The sequence below is a fragment of the Colletotrichum aenigma genome (genome assembly GCF_013390185.1).
Source record: "Colletotrichum aenigma strain Cg56 chromosome Unknown KSG_Cg56_contig06, whole genome shotgun sequence".
NCBI lineage: Eukaryota > Fungi > Ascomycota > Sordariomycetes > Glomerellales > Glomerellaceae > Colletotrichum > Colletotrichum aenigma.
This window is the reverse complement of record NW_023500912.1, coordinates 1,115,746-1,133,377: the sequence shown is the minus strand read 5'-3', so window position 1 is coordinate 1,133,377 and position 17,632 is coordinate 1,115,746. Positions and strand designations below refer to the sequence as shown.

At 56.2% G+C, this 17,632-nt stretch overlaps 6 protein-coding genes across 6 annotated transcripts; 4 read left to right on the top strand and 2 right to left on the bottom strand.

Annotated features, from left to right (window-relative positions):
• Positions 1-404: 404 nt before the first annotated feature.
• On the top strand, positions 405-3,630 carry CGCA056_v009344 (uncharacterized protein; the record flags this gene model as incomplete). Its single annotated transcript, XM_037324591.1, has 7 exons — positions 405-718; positions 778-1,184; positions 1,236-1,371; positions 1,432-2,820; positions 2,868-3,106; positions 3,244-3,435; positions 3,488-3,630. 7 exons carry the CDS (start codon positions 405-407, stop codon positions 3,628-3,630), a joined length of 2,820 nt encoding a protein of 939 aa, XP_037176205.1.
• Positions 3,631-3,774: 144 nt separating this feature from the next.
• CGCA056_v009343 (uncharacterized protein) lies at positions 3,775-5,121 on the bottom strand (the record flags this gene model as incomplete). Its single annotated transcript, XM_037324590.1, has 2 exons — positions 3,775-4,844; positions 4,908-5,121. 2 exons carry the CDS (start codon positions 5,119-5,121, stop codon positions 3,775-3,777), a joined length of 1,284 nt encoding a protein of 427 aa, XP_037176206.1.
• Positions 5,122-5,914: 793 nt separating this feature from the next.
• On the top strand, positions 5,915-7,116 carry fahd2-0 (Fumarylacetoacetate hydrolase domain-containing protein 2; the record flags this gene model as incomplete). The annotated part of the gene is made up of 6 exons (XM_037324589.1): positions 5,915-5,939; positions 6,013-6,251; positions 6,313-6,371; positions 6,430-6,686; positions 6,755-6,851; positions 6,909-7,116. The coding sequence occupies 6 exons, from the start codon at positions 5,915-5,917 to the stop codon at positions 7,114-7,116; spliced, it is 885 nt and encodes a 294-aa protein (XP_037177175.1).
• A 434-nt stretch (positions 7,117-7,550) lies between these two features.
• On the bottom strand, positions 7,551-8,009 carry CGCA056_v009341 (uncharacterized protein; the record flags this gene model as incomplete). Its single annotated transcript, XM_037324588.1, has 3 exons — positions 7,551-7,724; positions 7,775-7,824; positions 7,880-8,009. The coding sequence occupies 3 exons, from the start codon at positions 8,007-8,009 to the stop codon at positions 7,551-7,553; spliced, it is 354 nt and encodes a 117-aa protein (XP_037176207.1).
• A 989-nt stretch (positions 8,010-8,998) lies between these two features.
• Positions 8,999-10,677, top strand: CGCA056_v009340 (FAD-dependent monooxygenase OpS4; the record flags this gene model as incomplete). The annotated part of the gene is made up of 6 exons (XM_037324587.1): positions 8,999-9,073; positions 9,147-9,287; positions 9,350-10,067; positions 10,121-10,169; positions 10,230-10,419; positions 10,474-10,677. 6 exons carry the CDS (start codon positions 8,999-9,001, stop codon positions 10,675-10,677), a joined length of 1,377 nt encoding a protein of 458 aa, XP_037176208.1.
• Positions 10,678-11,867: 1,190 nt separating this feature from the next.
• On the top strand, positions 11,868-16,721 carry ABCA3-0 (ATP-binding cassette sub-family A member 3; the record flags this gene model as incomplete). Its single annotated transcript, XM_037324586.1, has 1 exon — positions 11,868-16,721. One exon carries the CDS (start codon positions 11,868-11,870, stop codon positions 16,719-16,721), a length of 4,854 nt encoding a protein of 1,617 aa, XP_037177026.1.
• Between the last annotated feature and the right edge of the window lie 911 nt (positions 16,722-17,632).

The window sequence follows — 17,632 nt, the reverse complement described above, 5'->3', positions numbered from 1 at the left end:
GGTGGCACGGGACCTGGAATCTGGGGAAAGGGGCATAGATCCGGGGAAGGATGACTTGATTCGTCGATGGAGGTGATACATGTGGGATGCCGGGGGGGTTGTGTGTCGTTGATCTAGAGTTGAGTTCGTCCCAAGGTGACCCGATATGAGATGTTGATTGGGTTGGGATGTAAGCTTGGTAAGCTTAGAACAGAAGTTAGGTGAGTGTTTGGTCATCACTCTCTTGGTGAGCTTCTGATATAGCGGGCTACTTTCACCCGAGACAGATTGACAGCGGGTGGTATATTATAAATGAGGATCTAGAGGTTCAAGTGCCGAGACCAAGGAGTCTATCAGGACAGCCTCGGGCCTGTAAGTCATCACACCATTAATTCTGGGGGTTATAGCCCCTCTCATCACTCAACATGATGTTCCTCTCGACTTCTGCGCTGCTTTCTCTGCCTCTACTGGCTCCTCACGTCTTAGCCGGTCATGCAGGCCAAGTCTCGGGGCCGTCCACGTACCAGAGAGCCCGGTTTCGATGGTGGTGGCCCGGAGGCTGGATCGAGCCAGACCAAGTCGCGGCCGAAATCACCAGCATTGCGGATGCCGGCTTCGGTGGCGGCGAGATCGGCGATGTCAGAGACAGTGTGAAGGGAGCCATGGACCCCGCCGTGTACGGCTGGGGCGAGGAGAGGTGGAACGGCGGCGTGTTGACTGCTTATGAACACGCTGCCAAGTAAGTTTGAAGTCGTCAAAGTTGAGTTGTTAGATGAGAGCTTACACACGCGGGCACAGACTCGGCGTTCATGTCGACATGACCTTGGGGCCCCACTGGCCGACCGGCTTTCCGGAATACACCCCGGATTCCCATGAGACGATGAAGGAACTCGTCCATGGACAGGCCTTTGTGCAAGCAGGGGACAAATTTTCGGGGGCCCTACCGCTCCCTGTTGCAGCACCATCCGGAAACCAAACTGGCAATCTGGTGCACGCTACCCCGAAACTTGTTGCGCTGTTAGCGGCCAAGACGACGACTGCGAATGAGAGTGCTGCCGTTGTCGAGTTTGACCCAGAGACCGTGACTGTGATTACTGATTTTGTCGATAATGGGACTTTGACGTGGACAGCCCCATCAGACGGAGCGTATGTTGTGGTTGCGGCTTATGCTCGTGGCACTGGCCAGATTCAGAACATGTACGACGGTAAGTATTGTTGAGTTGGCATGATATCAGCCTCCGTCTAACGTTCAACAGGACAACCCGATGGACCGAAGGTTTACTCGACCCCTGGATATATCGTCGATCACTTCACTGAGGCTGGCGTGCAAGCCGGGGTGAAGTACTGGGAGGAGCACATTCTCACACCAGAGCTCACTGCACTCCTTCGCCAGTAGGTCTCATCAGTTTTCGGCTACAATCTGGTTGAAACTCATTAACTTCTACTATGCAGAAGCAATGGATCCATCTTTGAAGACTCGCTCGAGCTCAAGTACAAGCAACTGTGGACCCTCAACCTCACCCAAGAGTTCCAGGCCCGACGAGGATACGACATCTCGCCCTTCCTTTTGTACCTACTCAAAGACACAAACACATTCACCGGACACACCTCCACCGCAAACAAAATCACCAACGACTTTTACAAAACCATCACCGACCTCTACGAAGACTACCGCTTGACAGGCGTCACCGCCTGGGCCAACACCCTCAGCCTGAAATTCCGCGTCCAGCCCTACACACTCAACTTCGACAGCGCCTACATCGCAAGCCTCCTCGACATCCCCGAAGGCGAATCCCTCGGCTTCGACGGCGCGCCCGACTCCTTCCGCGTCCTCGCCACCGGCCGCGACATCGGCGGCCGCACCACCATCCTCTCCAACGAAATCGGCGCCTACTTTGGCAAAGCGTACGGCGTCACCTGGAAATTCCTCCCCGGCACGGCAAATCTCGACTCGGCCCTCGGCGTCAGCCAGAACGTCATCCACGGGTTCCCCTACGAGGATTCGCCGAGCAGCCTGTGGCCCGGCTTCGCGCCCTTCACGCCCCTAGGTGCTTCGTCGAACGGGTTCGCTGATGCGTGGGGTCCGAGACAGCCGCAGTGGATGTTTGCGAAGGCGGCGAGCAGGTATTTGGCGTTCTCGCAGAAGCTGCTGCAGGAGAGCGGGGCGTCGATTGACGTTGCGATTTTGAACCAGGATTGGGGCGTCACAGCGGCTTGGGATGATAGTAATCTCAACGATGCGGGTTACTCGTACCAGTATTCGTCGCCGTATCTGTTGCAGAAGCATGGCGTTGCGGTTCAAGATGGGGTTTTGGCGGCAGATGGACCGGGATACCGGGCGCTAATTATCAAGAACCAGACCGCGATGAATATTAGCACAGCCGAGCTGGTGCTATCGTATGGGAAGGCCGGTCTACCTGTCGGTAACTCGCCAAGGACGACCTTTTCATATTACACAGAGCAGAACGCTGCTGACGAGAAGCTGACTTCAATATTATCCGAGGTCCTGAATCTGTCAACAACACGGATCGTTTCTGGGCCCGAAGCCGTCCCAGAGGCTCTTTCGGGGTTGGGCGTATCCTCGTCTGTTGAATACCCACAAGGCCCGGGAAACAATAGTGTCATAACATACAGACGCACAGTTGGGGACGGCTATCTCTACTGGATCTACAACAACGGCGACGAGCATCTCCAGCTGCCGGTTAGACTTGCAGGGGCCGTGGCACCGTATGATATCAATCTGCGGACCGGCGATGTGAAGCCCTTCGCCGCCTTCAATGCTGAGAACGGCTACGTCTCGTTGAATGTTACGCTGGCACCCGAGGCGGTGGCTACCATTTTGTAAGAGCCTACTCCTCGACGTAGGACATCACTAATATGAGTTCTAGCATTGGATCTTCAAACCCATTCTCGGTTCAGTCTCTATCAAACCACCTCACCTCTACTGATTGTCGGGCCGTTGTCAGCAACGGCATGGTGCAAATATCTTCCAACACGACATGCAGCGCAACAACATCGACGAACCAGACCGTTCCACTCAACCCTGCCGATATCCCGGAATCCATCACGCCTTCCACGTGGACCTTGCGAGTCCAGGATTGGTCACCGAAATACCCCAATGCAACCGGTAACGCCTCGGTAGCAACATCCAAGACTTGGCTTGCGCCCATACAGCTGACCTCGCCGCTTGTGCCGTGGACCAACATTACCGGGCTCGCGAAAAAAGTTAGAAGGGAAGAAAGACCGGGCTCGAACATGCATCAGGCGTTGGCGTCTACAACACAACCGTCACTTTGGATGTCGGCAACGGTGCGGATCTGCGAGTGCTACTTCACATGCCCGAGGTTGAAGGATCGTGGGGACTCACGATCAACGGCCAAGAGGTGGAAGGTGTGGATTGGTTCGCCAGCGAGCCGGTTGATGTCACGGACTATGTGACATTTGGCGCAGAAAATGGTTCGTATTGTCTTCAACGCTAGCTTTCCAGCCGTGCTAACGATGCCTACAGCTATTGAGATTACGGTTGCCACGAGCCTTTGGAACAAATTGATCAGTGTCTGGCCGGCCGTGTATGGATCAGAGGTGCCGGTGGCGAACGGACTGGCAGGATCTGTAGTCCTGACCATGGAAAAGACTCTGGTTGTATCTTAGAACTCAACCAATTTACTCGTTATCACTATTTGCGAGGTCATTGACAATTGACGAATGTATCAAACGAAAAGATTGGACCAAAATGTCTTTTAATTATCAAGATGATGACGCTAACCTCCCCTCTCTAAACACCCGTCTCGGTTATTACCCTTCCCATACAAAGTCCTGCTCAACCCCTGGAATCAACGGCCGAAGCGCCATGCCATAGTCACCAGCATTAGGAGTTCGGAGTAGCGTGTGGATATGGAACTTGGCCGGCTCCTTGTTCGTCAGGAAAACTCCAGAATGGTGGTCGAATTCCACGAGGATGACTGGGCTCTGAACACGGTAGTAAAATGGGTCTTGGTCGCCATAACCACCGATCCAGCTGAAGTACGTCTCCTTGAAGAAGGACTTTGCGTGGTTGATGCGAATATCCCGGGCCTTCTTCGGCAGGTAAAGAAGGTACTGCTCGAGGATGCCAACCACCAGCTCCTGCTGCTCGGCTGTCATGTCACCCACCAGAATACCCTCGTACGGCACGATCCGGTTGTCTCGGTAGGCGCCACACAGATGCCTCTGGTCGTCGTGGTTCCATCTCCCCTTCGGCATCGCTGGATCCTTCAGCAGCTTGTACGTCTGCGCCTTCTGTTGAAGATTGGCCGGGAGGGACTGCATCAGCTGCAGCCCAAGCCTCTCCTCCGTCTCCAGGATTCTCGTCCCCTTGTACGGGCCGTCATCAATAAGGTTCGGCTCCGCGCCAGTGAACCACGGCGACGCAACGATCTGGCCCTTATACAGGAAGATGTTGAGACACAGGTGGTGGCCGTAGAACGAGTACCCCCACGGCTGCGTCGCCGAGGGGGTGCCGAAGAGCACAAAGTTGTAGGAGTACTCGTTGCAGATGCTGGGCGCCTTGACGAGCTCGCCGAGGAAGCCGTTGATGCGCATGGCACCCAAGGCCTTGGCGTAACCTTCGGGCGACAGGGTTGCCTCCAGGACTTTGAGGATGCTCTCCCGCAGCTGCGGCGTAAGCTCGTCGAGGCGGAGGCCCTTGTCGCTGAGGAGGAACTCGGGGTTCGACCAGGAGCGCCACTCTGGCGAGTCGACGTGGTAGGAGAGGGTGTCCTTCTGTTTGGCGTCTAATTGGGAGAGGACGGCGTTGGTGGCGTCTACGATGTCCTGGATCGGGATGCCCTCGTCGGCTAGTTGGAAAAGGTCTCTTTTTACGGTGCCTGTTGGAAGTGTTAGCTCTCTTCAATTTCCAGTGTCTCAACTTAACTTCAAGATCTACTTACCATCTGCCGTAATGCCAGTGTATGGCTCCTTGAACAGCTTTCGCCAGTGCAGATACAGGGCGTGCAACCATGGCGGGTTGCCGCCTTCTTTGAACTCTTTTGCGTAGACGTGAGCATCCTGCTTCTGCATCGTCGTGAAGCGAGGTATGCTGAGGTCTGGCAAGTGTTGGCGATACTCGCCGCCGTGAAGACTCTGCTCTCCTCCACCAGCCATCTTGTGGGTCTTGAGATGTGACAACAAAACACCGAGTCGTTGAGTTGGTATTGCTTGGTGCTTTGGGCTCCTCGAAGATGCTGTTGCTGATTTCATGCACCGCTCTTTCCAATTGATAGCTTGAATAACAGAAAGATGAACCAGCCACTTGACAGGTTATGTGTTCAAGGCTGCGAAGTCGGCAGATTAATCTTCAGTCACTCTCACATCTATCACGACCCATAGCCCACATCAAGCAAAACCGTATCAACTGCCGCGGGTATGTCACGAAGCTGACGTCGGCGACCATCGGCCCATGTGCCCCCGACATCTGTACCCCTCACTTTCCGGCCCCTCATCCCACTTCGTTACACCCCTCATCCTCGCATCCCCCCCACTCGACCCCAGAGCTGCGCCCCTGGCCGCGCCCGGCTTTTCCGCATGTCATCAACTCTGTACGGAAGCAACCAATGGCGGTGCGTGCAACATCTGGCTTAGCGCAGGCCGAGAGTGCGAATGCGCAGAAAAACACAGTTCAGAGCTGCTGTGGCTTGTTGTGTGACACTTCCCGGACCTCCGAGCCGGCGCAATCCCCAAAACGCCCATCGGCACTTGGTGCGGGGAGCCCCAGTCGGATTCCACGATTCGGAGACGCCTCCCACCAACCTCTCGACCCCTCCACTCCGCGAACGCCATCCGAACTTGCATTTGAAGAAGAGCTTCGAGCTGGGAAAATCTTACGATATTTCGCCAAAGAAGCCTGGATCTCAATTGGGAGCATTCACACGCACACACACAACCTCACACCATCAACATGTCTTCGTCATCAACCTTCTCCCGTAAGCCTTCCCTTCCTCTTACCCGGCAGCCGTTCCGGTCCCCCTCATGAGCTCGTTTGCTAATCAACCCTAGGCCTCGTGCGGTTCGTCCCCCGTGATGCTCCCAGTAAGGTGCTGATCGGAGAACCGGAATCAGAGTCAGTCGACGTCGGCCTGGCTGTCCGGGACGGCAAGGAGGTCAAGGTCGCTGTGTGGTCCGGCTCTAGCGTGCTCAACCCCGGCAGCAAGACCGATCAGGTGGCCGTCATCGACCGCGTTCTTTCGCCCGTCTCGGCTGAGGAGGTCGGCACCATCCGCTGCATCGGGCTGAACGTGAGTGACCTCTATATCTCTCATTGCATGAAGGGGTATGCAATGCTGACTCGGGCTGCAGTACATCCAGCATGCAAAGGAAGTCGGCGTCGCCCTGCCAGACGTTCCTACCGTGTTCCTGTAAGTCGATCTTCGCAAATCTCACGAAAAAGTGCCCTGTCGCTGATAGCAATCACAGGAAGCCCAACACGGCGCTGGGTAACCCCTGGCCGGAGCCGACTGTGCTGCCGCACCTCACCCAGGCCGACGACTGCGGCGACTACGAGTCCGAGCTGGCTGTCGTGCTCGGCAAGGCGTGCAAGAATGTGTCCGAGGCGGACGCCATGGACTACGTCCTGGGCTACACCGCCTGCAACGACGTCTCCAGCAGGACGTACCAGATGAACCAGTCGCAATGGTGCTTCGCGAAGGGCTTTGACGGCTCTTGCCCCCTAGGTAAGATGAATCTCCCAAGATTTCCCAAGGTGTGATGGCAGAGATGCTGACAGCATGATTCAACGCAGGACCTACCCTGGTCTCAAAGTCCCTCATCCCGGACCCTACCAAGCTTCAAATGCGCGGCTTGAGGAACGGCGAGGTTCTCCAGGAGAGCGGCATCGAGTAAGTCCAGCCTGCAATTCATCTCAAATACCAACTCACTGACGTTGACATTTCCAGTGACCTCATCTTCAGCATCCCCAAAATCATCAGCTTCCTGTCCCAGAGCACGACGCTGCCCGCCGGCACCGTCATCATCACCGGTACCCCTGCGGGTGTCGGTCTTGGCCGCAAGCCCAAGGTCACGCTGAAGCACGGCGATGAGTTCAAGGTTGAGATTCTGCCCCACATCGGCACTCTGGTCAACGTCTTCGAGAACGAGAAGTAAGATGGTCGGGTTGGCTGTGGCGTGTGCTTGAGATCCATGTAACTCTAGACTATGCAAGGACTAGATTGGCTAGAGTGAGAGAGTGGTGTAATGAGACGAAGAATAGAGCTTCCCTGTTGGATGAAATCTGAGGTGTCAATGGTGTGACAGGTTGAGAGACTTCAACTACCGTGGTCTATGTGTGACTGATGAGCTCAGTCTTAGGGATCAGCTGTTGCGCCCAATTTCAACTAAGGCTATGCGCAAGGAGGCAATGTAAAAGATGAAGTCTTTCATGATTACGAACGGATCTTGGTTGAATGATCCCGTAAAGCCAATATTTGGACATCATGATTTCAACCCCAGTGTTCACAATGCAAATGGAGCATCTCAATTTCAGCATGATTTAACCATTTGTATTTCATCTACAAAGGCAACAAACAGTGTGCATCTCTTTACTGGTCAATCAATGGGGGAACGACCTCAAGAAGGTGCTCAACAATAGCATCAGGGCCCCTCTCAACCTGCAGTCCATGCGGAATGGCGTGCGTCTTGATGTCCGGCTTGATTGACCTCGCCGTAGACAGGATCTGGTTGGCCTCCTCCGCAGTCCACATTGAGGCGCAGAACTTTGCTATCGTCAGATGAAATCTCTCTCAAAGCGGGAATATCAACTCACCAGAACATCAGGCATGTGCTCCTTGACCTTGCCCTCGACCTCATCTATCCCTGCGAAAATCGTCAGCTACCAAGCACAGCTGTCATGTCGGAGAAAATGGCTTACTCTCGCAGTTTGCAACATGCTCAATCGTGTACCGGTCCTTGAGAGCCTCAATCATGCGGCCGACGAGGCGCTTTGCGCGCTCAGGGGCCGTGTTGACGGTCACCAGCTTGTAAGGACCCTTGGGCGCCATTGTGCGGGGTTGATAGCGGAGGTGGAGGAGGAGGTGGAGGAGGAGGTGGTGGTAAGACAGGTGTGAACTTTTGAGACGACACAACAAGAATAGCTTCTCGGTCGGATGCAGAGTTGCCAAAAACAGAAGTTGCTAAGAAATAGACTTGTCAAGAGTCCTGAAACTTGTTGTTCCTCGCAGTGACAATCAGGGAGAGCGTCTAAGTTTGAGCAGCTTGGTTTTTGCCGTGGGATGACATGCCGAGCCCCGAAGCCGCTGACAACAACGGCCGATATAATCGGCAGATGACTGCGCCGAGGTCGCTCGCACGCATATTTCGCACATACGAAAAACCGCCGAAACACACTCATCACACAGCAACAGTTGGGCCACCAACAACAGACCCTAGAACCTCTCCACGCAGCAGAAACCCGTTGCCGGCTTTGCCGATTTCGCCTCCGTTACGAGACCCCCGTATATCCACTTCTCCATCCTTCCATTCGGCTTGATTCCAGTGGGAACTTCGTAACCAGCCGTGAACAGTGGCCCGCCAGGCGGCTGGGAGACGCGGCGGCGACAGCGCGGAAAACCCGAGACCCCGGATTTCCCGCCAGCGCATCCAGCGCCGTCCACCACCAATTTCAATTTCCCACTACTGCGTCCACCCAGAAATAATGCCCCCGCGGGACGCTCCCGCGCCTCCGGCTCGCAGTGTGGGGGATCTCCGGGGAAGCCTACAGCATGGGGGGGGGGGGGGGGGTGGGGGGGGGCGGGCGGCAAATTAGGCAGAGAAGGGGGACTTGCCGGAAGCGCATTCCCAACAAAGATTTGAAGAAGAACATGGGTTGAACACTTGGATCGAGCTGTTCTTTCGATCCGACCGTGTTCTTGGTGGTGCATTCTTTGAGTGGTAAGGGAGTCCTGCCATTGCGACCGAACCCAAGCTCTCTTTTTTCTACGCATCTCGTCTCAAGTTCTTATTGAAGCTGCCGAGCCCGAACGACGATACCATGTTTCGGTGGCTTAACTCGTTGATTTTCCCAAGAGCGTCAGCATCGTCGGCTGAGAAATCCGACAACATGGCGGTGAGTGGTGCCTGTGTTTGATCGATTCTACGCGTGGTTATGGCGTGTCATGGTAGCTAACATGATGAATCAGGTCACTGCTCACACCAGATCATCAGTACAACTGGAAATCATAGTCGTCGGCGCCGGTCTGAGCGGCCTCGCAACGGCAGTAGCGGCAGCTCTCTCAGGGCACAAAGTCACAGTCTTTGAATCCGCAAAGGAGCTGCTCGAGGTGAGATCTCATCATCCCACCATGAGACTTCTCCATGAGATATTGACAGAAATCCCCCCCAGGTCGGAGCAGGCCTGCAAGTGACGCCAAACTCCACCCGCATCCTGCAGAAATGGGGCCTCCCAGATCGCCTCTGGAAATCCGCCTCGGAGCCCAACACGCTCGTCGTCCACCGCTACTCGGGCAGCGTCCTCGCCAAGGAGGAGAACTTCAACAAGAACATCCGCGCAAAGTACCAGGCCCCTTTCATCGACCTGCACCGCGTCGACCTGCAGCTGTCCCTGTACGAGCGCGCCAAGGAGCTTGGCGTGCGCTTCGCCCTCGGCGAGAAGGTGGACAGCATCGACTTCGACCTGCCCGAGCTGACCACGCAGTCCGGCGTCAAGGCTCGGGCGGATCTCATCGTCGCCGCCGACGGGCTGTGGTCGCGCTCGCGCGCGTGTTTTCTCAAGGCGGACGACCCGCCGCTGGCGACCGGCGATCTGGCGTACCGTGTTGTGTTGAACGTTGACCAGATCACCGACCCGGAGCTGAAGGCGTGGATTGAGAATCCGCAGGTGCATTTCTGGGTTGGGCCCGGCACGCATTGTGTGGGATACTCGATGCGGGCGGAGAAGATGTATAATCTGGTGGTGCTGGCGCCGGATGACTTGCCGACGGGGGTGAGCAGACAGGCTGGTGATGTTGATGAGTTGAGGCAGCGGTTTGAGGGTTGGGACCCGATTTTGAGGAAGTTCCTTGATGCTGTTGACAGTGTTGAGAAGTGGAAGTTGATGCACAGTAAGTTGTTGATGAAGCGCATGCTGCGAACAGTCGTACTAATGTTTCTCCAGGAGAAGAGATGCCTTCATGGGTGAGCGACAAGTCCAACTTTGTGTTCGTGTAAGTGCTTCCTCTCAGTTGCGATTCATCGCTAGATGTTCGCTAACGAGTGGAATTCAGTGGAGATGCATGCCACCCCATGCTGCCGTATCTCGCCCAGGGCGCCAACTCGGCGGTGGAAGACGGCGCTGTCCTGGGTCTTTTGCTGGGTCATCTCACGACCAAGTCACAATTGCCAACTGCGCTGAGATTGTACGAGAAGCTCCGCAAAGCCCGCGGTGAGGCGATTGTGAGGGAGACGTTCAAGCAGGTGGGTGCAGCTGTTCATCCGGCACGCTGATCAATAGCTAACCTTCCGCTACAGCGCCATGACTTCCACATGCCAGACGGCCCAGAGCAAGAAGCCAGAGACCAAATTTTCCTGTCTCAACTCGGCAAAGAACTGAAGGGCCCCTTCCCAAGCAGATGGACATGTCCCGAGGTCCAGCCGTGGCTGTACGGCTACGATGCGTACAAGGAGGTCGAGGAGGTGATGAAGAGCGACCCATTCAGCAGGGCGAATCTTTAGGGGACTGTGTTCTCCAGGCAGCGTTTCCTGTGGGCTGCAGGGGCGACTTATTTTGTGTTAGCGACGGGATTTTTCATGTACGGGGTAATACCAGCTCTGGAAGGGTGCCATGAGATTGGCAAGGCATATTGTGTACACTTCAAATCATTAGCGATATATCAGATAACATCATTGTGCTTGCACCCGACGACCACCAGCGGATTGAAAGGGGACCGAGGGCTGAGCCGTCATCCGGGCGCTGAACCGCCGAACAACACGGAGCTCCCGATGTCTCTCCACCACGATGCGATGCCCCGGCACGCTGATTCCGCGGAGCGCACCACTCTCTTGGGCTGAAAACAGCCCGCGTTGCCGTCTCCGAAACGCATCTCTGCCGAAAAGAGGAAAAGACAGTATTACGCCTACCTGCAAATCTGCAGTCAGCAATCCCAAAGACCGCCCGGGAGACTGTTGCTCCCTCCAACCAGCGTCATATCCTGGCAAAGTGGCTGCAATGGGCTGAGACACCAACGCTAAACTCCTTTGAGGAAATGGATGTGTCCCCGTACAACGCTCGCCCTGCGCGATATTGACAGAAGATTTAGGCACGATAGGGCACGGCACGTGTGAAAAGTGATCTTGTCAGATTCTTGGCCTTCGAAACTTGTCCAATGGCTGCGCCTGATGAGCCATATCTGACAGCGAGTAAACACGGTCCGCCTACCTGGTTAGATGTCATCAGGCTGTTCCCCCAGGCAGCTTGCGGTAGTGTTGACCGTTTGCTGCGTGCCCCCCCCGTCGAATAACCCAATTGGGAATACAACACGGCGGCGGTGCGATTGTGATTGAATGCCCGGCTTGTTGGGCGGCGCGTCACACAAGCAGGGTCCCTTACTTTTGAGGTCTGCTTATTCTTTCAAAAGGATGTTGACGCCGCTGCGTTCGTGAGCTTGCTGTCTTGGAATTTACTTGAAAGCTTACATTGAATCACTGCATAAGGATCAGCTATTTCACCTAGCCGCTGTGTCGACATCAGGTCTCTTCAAATCGACAACTTATCAAAGTCTTTGGAAATTGCCCTTCGCAAGCTTGATTTCACCATATTAATGTTCATCGGCTGAGGCTTACTACGATTCAGATTATTCACAAGAACCTCCCTACAACAGCGTTCAGGACCATCGGCATCTGCTGAACTGCGCTCAACCGCCGCAATGGCGGCCACAAGATCCGCACTGCTGCGCCAGATCGGCATCTTGACAATCAAGAACTACATCATTCTCATATCTCGACATACCGGATCAACCATCTACACAGCTCTAATCCTTCCCATCATCCTCACAATCTACCTGGGCATCGGTCGAAATCTCAACGGGCCCCAAAACGACTACGGCATCGCCGACCCGCGCGCCGTCCGATCCCTACAAGACGGTCTCTCCGCCGCCGACGGCTCTCGCAACACCGTCGTGTTTGTCAACAACGGAAACACGGGCGGCGACATCGAGCGCGTGATTTCCTCCCTCTCGGACGAGGTCGCTGCGGCCGGCAAGAACGCCACCACCATCGCCAACGTCGACGACTTGAGTCTCATATGCCAAACGGCCACGAGGGGAACGACGCCATGCTACGGCGCTGTTGTCTTCCACTCTTCTCCAAGTGAGGGCGATGGCGGTCTCTGGAATTACACGCTTCGAGGCGACCCCGCCCTCGGACAAAAGTTCCAGGTAAGCAAGAGCGACAACGATGCCCAGGTTTACATCCTGCCTCTCCAGCGCGCGGTGAACTCCGCCATTGTGCGGCTGAACTCCACCGAAGGAAACTCAGATCCGCTTGCCAACTTGCAAGAATGGGGCTTCACCGACGAGACCGAAGACGAGCGCGAAGCCTCCGTCAGACGGCGCTACCAGCAGACCTTCATCGACTACCTCGCCGTCTCCTTCGTCCTCGCCCTCATCGGCGTCAGCTACCACCTGCCAGGCCACGTCGCCACTGAGCGCGAGAAGGGCCTCTCCCAGCTCATCGACGCCATGATGTCGACCCGGTACGAGTGGGAGCCCCAGGTCGCCCGGATGGTCGCCAACTTTTACTCCTTCGCCACGATCTACTTCCCCGGCTGGCTGGTCGCCTCCATCATCGCGCGGACCATGATATGGAAGGAGACCAACATCGGCATCATCATCATCTTCTTCATCCTTGGTGGCCTCGCCTTGACGTCGCAAGCGATCCTCGGCGCCACGTTCTTCAAGAAAGCACAGCTCTCCGGTGTGGTTAACTCCCTCGTGTACGTCCTGCTCGGCGTCTTAGCCCAGGCGATTCCCGATCCGCCGACGGCCGCCGTCGCTGTCCTCAGTCTGCTATTCACCCCCTGCGCTTTCGTCTTCTTCATCAAGTCGATCGCTCGATTTGAGGCCGAGGGCCGGCCGATGAACCTCATCAAGGGACCCCCAACCGGCGCTTCAAGTCTCCCCGGCATCGTCCTCTGGATATTTCTCATCATCCAGTTCCTTGTCTACCCTCTGATGGCAGCCTTTGTCGAGCGCCAGATCCACGGCGTCGGGTCTGAGAGTCGCAGGATCTACAGAGGCGTCGGGCCTCAACCGCAGGAAGCAGTCTACATCGACGGGCTCACGAAGATCTACAAGCCAAGCCTCTTCCGCCGCATCTTCTCCTTCGTCTCGAAGCCCCGCGAGCCAACTGTCGCCGTCAACAATCTCAACCTCACGGCAAAAAGGGGCCAGATCCTCGCGTTGCTGGGTGCCAACGGCAGCGGGAAGAGCACGACCCTCGACGCGATCGCTGGCATCAGCCGCTTCAACCAGGGTAGCGTGTCCATAGACGCATCGGGCGGCATCGGGATTGCCCCCCAGAAGAATGTTCTCTGGGACGAGTTGACCGTCACCGAGCACATTCGCATCTTCAACCAGCTCAAGTCCACGGGGTACACGACCGGGGGCGACGACATGGCACAGCTGATTGACGCCATCGGGCTCGGTTCCAAGAAGAACGCTCAGTCCAAGACCCTGTCCGGCGGGCAGAAGCGCAAGCTGCAGCTCGGTATGATGTTGACCGGCGGCAGCGCCGTGTGCTGCGTCGACGAAGTATCGTCCGGCATCGACGCCCTCTCGCGGAGGAAGATATGGGACATCCTGCTGGCAGAAAGGGGACGGCGGACCATCATTATGACGACGCACTTCCTCGACGAAGCTGATCTCCTCGCGGATAACATCGCTATTCTGTCCAAGGGCAAACTGAGAGCAGAGGGTTCATCGGTCGCGCTCAAGGATTCCTTGGGCGCCGGCTACCGCATCCACGTCCTGAACGCCAAGAACGTCAGAGTAGCCCCCGAAGTCCACGGCGTCGACTTGAAAGTCTCATCAAATACGATCGTCTACACTGCGCCGTCGTCTAACCTCGCAGCAGAGGTCATCCGCGCTCTCGAAGCAGCGAGTCTTCTGTACAAAATCAACAGTCCCAACATCGAAGATGTATTCCTCAACGTCGCCGAAGAGGTCCAGGGAGAAGACCTCCAGTCTCGCCCTGCGCCTGGCGCGAGGTTCTCCGATGACTCAGGTCAGATTACCGAGAAGGGAATGGCAGACGGCGGTCGTAACTCGCTCGGTCTCCAGTCGGGTCGTCAGACGGGCTTCTTGAAGCAGATGACGGTGTTGGTGTACAAGCGCGTCACCCTTTTCAAGACCAACTGGGTCCCTTTTGTGGCTGCTTTCCTCATCCCCGTCATTGCCGCAGCCATCATGCAGATTCTCATCAATGATAAGCCTGCGTCCAATTGCACCCCCACAGACGGGAACGGGAGAGCAGCGAGCGGCATGTACGATGGTGTCATTGAGAACATGCGTGTCGCTGCCGGACCAGCTGCGGCCGTGAATGGAACTGCATTTACCTCTCTCGTCGATGTGTTGGCCCCAGAATCGGGCAACTTTACGCTGAACAGCATCTCGTCCGAGGCTGACCTGCGGGACTATGTGGACGATGAGAGGAAGAACCTCATGCCTGGAGGCTTCTGGGCTTCGAACGATAACGGGCTCCCGACTGTGGCGTGGCGAGCAGACACCGAAGACTACGAGGCAATTCCCGCCGCCGTCGTCGCTCAGAACCTTCTCACCGTCGCCTTGACAAACGCCAACATTGCCACAAGGTACATCTCCTTCGACAGCGCCTTCGGTGCCGCGAACATCGACACGATCCAACTGGCTATCTTCTTCAGCATCGTCCTCTCCATCGTCCCAGCCTTCTTCGGGCTCTACCCCAACGTCGAGCGGCGTTCCAACGTGCGCGGTCTACAATACTCCAGCGGAGTCCGATCACTACCCCTCTGGACGGCTCATATTACCTTTGATTACGGCATCTTCGTCGTTGCCCTCATCATCGCGGCCGTCATTTTCGTAGCGACGTCGGATGTATGGTACGCCCCTGGCTACCTCTTCCCGGTGTTCGTCCTTTACGGACTGACCTCGATTCTTCTCTCTTACATCTTCTCCCTCTTCATGAAAAGCCAAGTTGCTACCTTTGCTGCCATCATGGCCTACAACAGCGTGGGCTTTGCCATCTATCTTATCGCCTTCCTCTACATCTTGACCTTTTCCCCGGCTACGGTCAGCGACCGCAATATCTTGATCGGGCACTACACCGTTGCGGCCTTCTTCCCAGTCGCTAATGTCTGCCGCGCCATGATCATCGGCCTGAACACGTTCAACCTGGCCTGCGACAGCACCGCTTTCTACAGCTATCCCGGCACCCTCAACGCCTACGGAGGCCCAATCCTATACCTGTCCCTCCAAGCCATTCTTTTGTTCTGCGCCTTGCTGTGGCACGACAGTGGAAACCAACTTCCCGCTTTTCTCAAGCGCAAGAAGACACACCAGACTGAGGGCGAGCAAGACCACAGCGACCAAGAAGTCGCCAACGAAGTCGTCCGCGTCGAAACAACCGGCTCAGACGACGGCCTGCAAGTAAAGCACCTCACCAAGAAATTCGGAAAATTCACCGCTGTCGACAACGTCACCTTTGGCGTCCGCCACAGCGAGGTCTTCGCACTTCTCGGCCCCAACGGCGCCGGCAAATCAACCACCATCTCCCTCATCCGCGGCGACATCCAGCCCAGCAAGAACGGCGGCGACGTCCTCGTCGAGCACGTCTCCATCACCGACCACCGCGCCCTCGCCCGCTCCAACCTCGGCGTGTGCCCGCAGTTCGACGCCATAGACTCCATGACCGTCCTTGAGCACTTGCGCCACTACGCGCGTCTCAGGGGCATCGCGGACGTCGGGTACCAAGTCCAAGCCGTCATCCGCGCCGTCGGCCTGGACGCCCACGTGAACACGATGGCACAGCACCTCTCGGGCGGCAACAAGCGCAAGCTCTCGCTGGGTATCGCACTCACCGGCAACCCGTCCGTGATCCTCCTCGACGAGCCCTCGTCCGGCCTCGACGCAGCCGCCAAGCGCATCATGTGGCGCACCCTGAGCACCATCGTCCCGGGCCGCGCGATCCTGCTCACTACGCACAGTATGGAAGAGGCCGACGCGCTAGCCAATCGCGCCGGCATCGTCGCGCAGCGGATGCTTGCCATCGGCGAGGTCGAGACGCTGCAGGCGCGCTTCGGAGATTCGTTATACGTCCATCTTGTTAGTCGCAGCGCGCCGCACTCGACGCCGGAGGAGATGGACCGGATGCGCGAGTGGGTGCAGATGATGTTCCCCAATGCGAGCATCGAGGCGGCGACATACCATGGGCAGATGCGATTCTCCGTCTCTGCGGCTGACGTGCTTGCGCGCGCGCAGCAGGTTCAGGAGACGAGCAAGCGGAGACAAGGCGAGACCGACGGGCCGGCGGGCAGTTTGAGTGCCATCGGTCAGCTCATTTTGATGCTCGAGGAGAATAAGGATGCGTTGGGTATTGAGCACCACAGCGTCAGTCCCACGACGCTCAATGATGTTTTTCTGGCCATCGTGGGACAACACAATGTCCAGGAGGAGGGATACGGGGCTTCGGCGACGGGTGCAGAGAAGAAGAAGATTCCTTGGAGGAAGATCCTTCTCGGTTTCTAAATCGGCTGGTTTTCCTTTTGTTCGGTGAAAAAATTGAGAGTGTAAGAGTGAGTGTCTTAGGAAGGGTTACTTGGGAACAGCGTGTTATTTGGCTAGATTCCCCTTCTGTATCGTAGTTCTCGTATCTCAGACACGATGTGTTGATGAAACAGTTGCAAGATGTAAACAACCTGGACTTAAACCGTCATTTCCACTGCTCTCGGCACTTCATGCGATGAATGCCCACGGAGGGCCACGGCAGTCCACGGCGGCCCACGGCGATTCAATCGGGACGATAATGCTGGGATTCGGACGCTAAACCATGAGACGCGAGTGTTGCTGCCTTGGAGTCAGCTTATCAATCACCGCATCTCCGGCTGTTCGGCCGAATCACCAGGCTCGACGGTCCTGCGCGCAACACATCCCGCCGCTAGACCCGAGCCGTATGGGGCCGCATTTTCATCCGCTGCAGGTTCCCGGCCAGTGCCATGTGGCTTCTCTCACATCCGAAACCGAAGGAACTTCGTCAAACCAACTCCCTTAACATTAATGCTGTATGATCTCACTGATTGCTCAGCCCTCGTTCATGTTCGGAGCCCGTTCACGGATAAGCTGCCTAGACGCAGGGTCCCACATTCGGAGTCATCTGGTTTAACCCGCGCAGTTATATCCCGGTGCCAAGCCGCGATATGGTCTTGCGGCTTGAATGTGTTGTGGTCCTAACAAGAGATCGACGTTTTGGATATTCATGCGATTTCAATGCTACTCGGGACTTACATGGTGAACGACTCGGCGTCATGGCCGCATGGTCAAGTCGTGTTGATGATCTTGCTACCAATATTGCGGAGGGATGAAGCCCCGGCTTGGTAACTTCGAAGATTCAACCTTGATGTGGTAATCATAAGTCTGATGAGATTCTGTATGGCGAGAGA